Source organism: Arachis duranensis, chromosome 7 (assembly GCF_000817695.3).
Source record: "Arachis duranensis cultivar V14167 chromosome 7, aradu.V14167.gnm2.J7QH, whole genome shotgun sequence".
Taxonomy (NCBI): Eukaryota; Viridiplantae; Streptophyta; class Magnoliopsida; order Fabales; family Fabaceae; genus Arachis; species Arachis duranensis.
Genome location: NC_029778.3, coordinates 72,103,420 through 72,110,716, shown reverse-complemented (window position 1 = coordinate 72,110,716; position 7,297 = coordinate 72,103,420). Strand labels below are relative to the sequence as shown.

The 7,297-nt window shown below is 37.1% G+C and overlaps 2 protein-coding genes across 6 annotated transcripts in view; one reads left to right on the top strand and one right to left on the bottom strand.

The window, feature by feature from the left end:
- The first annotated feature begins 201 nt into the window (after positions 1–201).
- Positions 202–4,845, top strand: LOC107459842 (uncharacterized). 2 transcript variants are annotated; one of them, XM_052252357.1, is made up of 8 exons: positions 202–389; positions 515–758; positions 1,285–1,569; positions 1,789–1,854; positions 3,194–3,247; positions 3,334–3,441; positions 4,081–4,162; positions 4,300–4,845. In XM_052252357.1, exons 2-8 carry the CDS (start codon positions 561–563, stop codon positions 4,494–4,496), a joined length of 990 nt encoding a protein of 329 aa, XP_052108317.1. In that variant the 5' UTR covers positions 202–389; positions 515–560; the 3' UTR covers positions 4,497–4,845. The 2 variants fall into 2 exon arrangements, with proteins under 2 accessions (XP_052108317.1, XP_015933617.1); XM_016078131.3 differs by having other exon boundaries at positions 203–411.
- Positions 4,846–4,991: 146 nt separating this feature from the next.
- LOC107459830 (interactor of constitutive active ROPs 4) overlaps positions 4,992–7,297 on the bottom strand; it is a 6,066-nt gene continuing 3,760 nt past the window's right edge. For 2 of the 4 annotated variants that reach the window (XM_016078109.3, XM_016078110.3), the window contains 2 exons: positions 6,897–6,979; positions 4,992–6,419 (listed from right to left, as the gene is read on the bottom strand). In XM_016078109.3, the coding sequence (XP_015933595.1) occupies positions 5,273–6,419; positions 6,897–6,910 (1,161 nt within the window). In that variant the 5' untranslated portion in view covers positions 6,911–6,979 and the 3' untranslated portion in view covers positions 4,992–5,272. Of the gene's footprint in view, positions 6,420–6,896; positions 6,983–7,258 lie in introns of those variants that run through there. The other 2 variants (XM_052252306.1, XM_016078112.3) reach the window with 2 other exon arrangements.

Here is a 7,297-nt window from a genome sequence, read left to right as displayed (position 1 = left end):
AACAAACAATTCCTAAGTGTTTTGGGCTCTGAAAAGATTCTTTTAGGCCTGTGCTCCAAGAGAATTCGTTAAAACTTAAAAGTTGTTAAAAAGCCCAGTCATTTGTTTGTAGCTTCATATCCAAAGACAACAAATAATTATTGACCGAAAACTAAACAGGAAATAGTTTATCTAAACCGCACCCCCAAAGAATAAAACAATTGATATTGAATTTTGATTTGATTAGTTTACAAAATTCGTATCAAAATTCTCACCTCATTCTCCCTGCAATCTCGTAGGCCTCCTCCGCCACCGTCAATTATTTCAGATTACTTTTCCCGCGATTCGTCGTCTTCGATTCTTCTTCATATTTTCCTCTGAATTTGTTTGGCGCCAGTGTTGGTGTTTCGGTAAACCCTAACCCTCTCCCTGGTGAGTGCAGTGCAAACCATTGAGGATTCTATTCTTCCCTCTTTCCTTTTTCTTATTTAATTAAATTATTAATTTCAAGTCTGAATCTTTGTGGTTGTTTTAGTGACTGAAACAGAAGCAGAAGCAAAAGAAGAGGGAGAAGAGAGAAGATGGGAGAGAGGAAGGTGTTGAACAAGTACTACCCACCGGACTTCGATCCGGCGAAGCTTCCGAGGGCTCGGAGGCCGAAGAACCAGCAGATCAAGGTCCGCATGATGCTTCCCATGAGCATCAGATGCAACACTTGCGGCAATTACATCTACAAGGGCACCAAGTTCAACTCGCGCAAGGAAGATGTCATTGGCGAGGTACCCTTACTAACAAACACTCTTCTTCAATTTCAGTGTTTTTTGTTTCTTAGGTTTATTTGATTTTGCAATTTTGAAATGTGTCTTAGTGGTGATGCTAAAATTTGTATCTTCTAGGGATGAGATTAATTTGGTTTGTATCGTTTAGGGATGCGATTAATTAATTCCTATGCAATGACAGGTCCGTTAGCTAAGGGTTTTTGTAATCTTATTGGGTTAAATTTTTTTAAAACTTGTGGTGTATACAGATTAATTCTGGTAGGGGTTGGTTGATGGGCACGGTAAAGTTCGCGTCTTTTGTTGAATTTCAATTTTTTGTTGTTTATTTATTAACTTCATTTTTGTTTGACTCGCTGTGACTTCTGGTGATATATGTGTATGTTGCTGTTTGATGTGAACCTTCATGATACTCAGAGGGTATTGGCATTCAGCATGCTCTTATTTGCCTTACTTTGCTTTGGTCTTTGTTTGTAATTTCTTGACCTTTGGTTGACGTTTGGTGTATGTCTGTTTGATCACTGTGCAGACATATTTGGGGATTCAAATTTTTAGGTTCTACTTTAAGTGCACTAAGTGCTCGGCGGAACTTACTATGAAAACTGATCCTCAGAACTCAGATTATGTGGTTGAATCTGGTGCGACCAGGAATTTTGAACCTTGGCGTGCTGAGGACGAGGAAGCTGATGGCCTGAAACGGAAGAGGGAATCTGAGGAGATGGGGGATGCAATGAAGTCTTTGGAGAATAGAACCCTAGATTCTAAAAGAGAGATGGACATCCTTGCCGCATTGGATGAGATGAAGTCAATGAAGGTACTTGCCTCTGTAAACTGCATTATAAATTTATAATGATGTATAAAATTGGGACCTTGTACTTAAAAATGACTGTCTAGTAGAATACATGCCTACTTGAGGCATTGAAATTTGACATTTATAGTTTTTGGTCATTTGCTTCAATGTACAAACTGCATTGTGCATGGTTTTCCTTCAGTGAATTGGTTATTACTGACTCAAGTCTCTTTCATTTTCCAGTCTAGGCATGCGACTGTCACTGTTGATGAAATGCTGGCGGCCTTGCAACGTACATCGGATGATAAGGTACGAACACCCTTGCTGTGCAGCAGATTAACCTTGTACTGGAGATTTCCTTTTATAAGTATTTATTGTTGATTAGATGTCTAGATGATTAGAAAAGAAAATAAGTACACAAGGACTATTTATCTATGAATTAAAACTTTAACATTGTGCAATATGGATTTTGATCTACATTCAGCAGTGAGAAATTTCCTATTAGGAAAAAGGGAAAATTTATACATTCATATCATCACTATACTAACTGCAATTGCTTCACATTTTAATATGAAGCATTTGATTGTGAAACCTCATTTCCCAAGGTTTTTTATGTCTTTCTACGTGCTCTTTTTTGCTTTATAGATTTTTGGCTGCTATTATCTTCTTTTAGCTAATGGATAATATAGATAATGCTGACAAATCATGTCAAATGATTTTCAAAGATTTGTGGTTACAATTTGCATAACTCTTCAATGTAATGAAACATTCAAGAGGAAGTATAGGGAGCCAATGGAATATTTGTACAATGTGTATAATGGAGGGTTAGGGATGTCCGATTCAGTATTAGAGATGTAACTATTAGTGTTACCTTTTCCCATCAGCTTAAGCTTTTGGGATGAGTGGTTTCATGACATGGTATCAGAGCTCTAAATCCGAAAGGTCAAGAGTTCGATCCTTGGTGAACTCCAAAATCAGTTTAAGCTTTTGGGATGAGTGGTTTCATGACATGAGATGTTTATTATCCCTAGTACCCGGGTAGTTATTCTGGATAGTATGGGTGATGTTCATTTTTTAACTCATATATAACCCATTGTATACATTGTACAAATATTCCATTGGTTCCCTAGCAGGACTCAACATTCAATGCCGGTTTTATTCAGGCGATTTATTTTCCATGAGATTTGAGAGATGGCCTGAATCCAACTGTCAGAAACAACTTGTAAAACCATTCCTTGGTTTTGTAATACTTGAATAGGAAAACGAAATGTTTGTCATGGAATGGAAGAAAGTTATGCCTAGGCATGAACCTATTTGAAAAGTACCATGTCAGTAAGGAAATCTAAAGTCCTTCTGAATGCTTGTTTAACTATGCTTATTCTCATATTCTTCTGAATGATCACAAAATCAGTCTGAAATTGTTAGTGTTTTTGGAGCACAATACCTGCTTACTTGATGGGAACTTGGCTACAAATTCCAATGAATTGCCAATCCTGAAATTTAGTATTGATGGAAATCCTGATTGTCTAATATTATTGTCTAATCCTGGTTGTGTAATTTTTAAGCATTCTAATTCTGATTGTCTAATGTTATCCTTTTAATTTATAGTTGGGACTTCAAGTTGACTGTTACTATTTTATGTTCTTAGGAAAAAAGACTGGAAGAAGAAGATGAAGCATTAATAAAATCAGTTGTCTTCCATGTAAGTACTGCTATGCTACACTTCAAGTTTGCATCCCTGTTGTTTGAAACTAATCCATATTGTTTGCCTTGTACTATCCTCAACAGAATTCAAATGATTATGTTAGAAGAGTTCGTGATGAAGATATTGAAGAGGAAGAAGAGGTGGCTCAGCTTTCAAATGGGCATGTTGGAACTTCCAGTTCTAGTCCAAAGGTATGTCTAGTAACATATCTGTAGTGATGGAGTTTTATTTATGTTTTGTGGACCTAGTAAAGTATAGCTTAATCACTCTTCAGCATCTCATGTCAGACTTGAAATCGACCTGAAGGTTCAGAAATGCACTTTGAACTTAAGTCTTATATCCCACATTCACTGGGCACTCTACTGCTATCGTTCCTTTGTTTTACTGTTTTTCAAACCTAAAATTTATGGATGGCAGAAGTGCAAAACATTTTCCTTACAGAACAAAAATTTTATGAGCGAAAGGGAAGAGTAATCCGTGGCTAGCATGAGCTCCTTTTGCTTGAATTGATTTAGAATTGGGGACCAAGTTGAATTGAATGAACTAATGACATACTCCTTTGTTTGCTAGTGAAAGCTTAAAGAGAACTGTCCATTTTTTTCCTGGCCTTTGAAACTTGAAATTTGGAAGGGAACTATCAAATGTCTTGGTAAATCTGTGGTTTAAGATGTTGAAATTTTGTATGGGGAAACTCTTATCCCCGAATCTTGTAATATCATTTTCTTCATCTTGATAAAATTTTCTTTTATCAAAAAAAAAAAAAGAAAGAAAGAAAAATGAGATGTAATTATGGGATTAATATAGCTAATGTTTGATGTGCCTGTCTACAGAGACAAAAGCCTTCCAAAGAACCTCCCGGCAAAGCAACCGACGCGCTAACAAAAGTCAGTTTGGATGAATCTGGCAAACAAGGTATGTCCCAACTATTGAATATGTATCATTATCAAAGCATGCTCTATATATGTGTGATATACTTTTCCGAGACACGTTTGATAACACTATCAACATGGAAATCTTACACAATTTTGCAATCTGTTGGTTATTTGCAGGAAATTCCCATGGTGGCAGTGCAAAGCCTAATCCTTTGGTGAGGATTTCTGTTATTAAGAAACCAGTGGCTTCAGATCCAAAAGGTGCCGCAGAACCAGAGCAAAAGAAAACTGTGGATAGCAATGCAAATTCTACTGGGGGACTACAATCCTTGTGTCAAAGCTATGGAAGTGATGGTGATGATTCGGATCAGTAGTTATTAATATTCCTGCTCTATTTCATTTTAAGATTGCTCCCATAATATTGTAAATTGAATATGTGATGGGAATGGGTGTGCAATATGCAAATGCAACATGCATTTTTGTTGTGGAATAGAAATACATGGTTTTAGCTTTTAAAGCTTTTGCCAAAATGTTATTGCTTGGTAAAATGTAGGAGGAAAAAAAAGGGGGAGGAAAAAAAATGAGCATGACGTTTTTTAGTATGAAAATGGCCTATAGAAGCTTATTATGAATTTCATTTTATGGATGTTTATTATCTGGATGGAAATGATCTATGAATGTAGGTTTAAGAGTTAAATGAAAACTTCAATAGGAATTAGTTGACATATAGTGGGCTGTATTGGTTTTCTCCTGTAGTTTTTCCAACCAAAATATAAATTGTTAAGTTGGGGCATCATCCATTTTAATGATATCCAAACTCAGTTTTCCTCAATACAAACTTGATTAGTGCCAAACATTACACTGGAAGGTTGAGACTTCAGAAGAATCACACTGAAGTGAGAACTGAAAACGGTTGAATGTTATACAAGATACTACCTACTAGCAGTAGTGCAGATTAGAGAATCTGCTTACAAAACAAGGAAAATATCTAACCCATCTCAGAAGTTCACATAACTAAATAACTGCTTGCATACCCTTATGCAATAGTCTCATCCCTTAATAATTCCACAAATAAACAAGATACCAGAAATATATGCACAAAACAGTAAGCAACTGTTTTTGCAGCTTCTGCCTTTAGAGTAACACTACTTCACTTTTGGCCCTTTTTCTTCCATAAGTCTCCAAACATTCTGATCCCAGAACCCTTCCTCTTTACACTTCCAAAACCATCATCCAATTCATCAGCCATACCTGGAGAACCAACATATCCATTGTACCTTCCGGCTGGTGTCTCAAAATTGCCACCAAAGTGCTTGTCCATGGAGCCACACCTCTCAGGGATCCTGCCATTTATATCCATGCCGCCTGCAAGCACTGCAGCTGCCGCATCCGCAGCTTTTCTCCACTGTTCTGTTTGCACCCTCAGCTTCTTCATCTCTGATTCCAACACCTCCTTCTCGGCTTCTGTAGTTGTCAACTTCTCATTCAGCTTGTCTGCATTGGACTTTCCAGCCTCCAATTCTTCTCCCAATTTGTTCAGCTGAAGCTTCATTTCTTCTTCCTTTGTTGCAGCAGCCGAAAGTTTTGAATCCGTTTCGTTCAATTGGTTTTTTAAATTCTCATTCTCACTATTCACTGTCTCCAATTGCTTCACTTTCTCCTCCAAACTGGACTTTAGCAATGCTATCTCATCATCTTTTAGTTTCATCAGTTCATCCACTGAAGGCTTGTTCAGCTCCGAAATTTCGGGTGCAGTTAAGTCCTGTTCAAGTGATTTAGTTTCCTTTTCTACTTGCACTTGATCAGGTTTGGCAACTTCAATTGCTACCTTTTCGATGAGGACTTCGAAAACGTCAGTCTCTTCTTGATTTTCATCTGGTATAACACCATCCTGAAGCTTAGTTGCTTCAGTTTTGTTGTTAGATTCTTGAAGAGGATTCTTTGATGTGCATTTTTCTTGGAACTTCTCTGCCACGGCCGGCACTTCTAATTTCTCGGCTTTCTTGACTAGTTCATCTTGAGCTTCTCTTTTCGCAGCTTCTGCCAAAGCAAGCTGGTCCTTCAACATCTTCAACTCTTCTTGTGCTTGACCTAGCTGCGATTCCAAATCCGCAATGCGTGTTCCTAGCTTCTTCTGATTCAGTGCCTCAGACTGAGCACCTCTTGGCGAACGCCGGTCTCCTAGCTTTGGACTGCGGTCTGCAATTGGCCGGTGATGCAATGGATCCGAGTCGGAACTCGATGTCCGAAGTTGATGTGGACCTCGAGGTGAATGCCTTTGAGGCAAATCTGATCCCCTGCATAAAAGAACACACATACATGATTGTTAGTAACTTCACAGTTTTCACATTTAAATTATGTTACTTTAATAAGATTAAATTTCAAAAAATATTTCATAACATGAATACACGATTAATGGCTTAGAGATTAGACGAATAAAAATAACTTCTGAAGAATTCATCTGTTGAAATTTCAACAGTTTGATCAAGGAGGTTACAATAAGCACTGAGTATCTAAGTTGAACTAAAATCAGATATATGTTGCTGCCTCAAAAGCATTTTTCATCATTAACAGATATGAAGATGTATGATGTCATCATGACTTCACCCATAAAAGAATATGGTATGTTAGAGCAATAGTGTGGACTGGTCAGTAATATTGGATAGGCTGAATTCAACAACATTCCTTGATCAGTTGTTGAAGAAGAAAAAAACCAAATTACATAAATAACATATAAAATTCAACAGTAATAGGAATAACAGGATATATCATACCTTGATCTTGGCATTTTATATCCTTGATTATGGCAAGTCCCACAGCAGCACTTTGAAGGATTTTTTAGCTAACAGTGTCACACCTGCTAAGAGTAACAACAGTGCAGTTTCAAATGAGTATAATAAATATGAAGATGCAATACACATACACATAAACATATAAGGTTCATAGGCAGAACCAGCCCCTATAGATATAATAAATAGCACAACAGGCACAATGTCCCCATTTATTTATAATCAAAGGGAAATAGTAGATTTATGCATAGAAATTAATATGAATTTTTTTCTAGGCGTAAACAGCTTCACTCTAGACATAATACATGATAGGACTAGCGTCATTTGATTCATATAGCCGACTCTACCTAGTGAGATAAAGCTTTGTTGTTGCTGTTTTTGTAGTG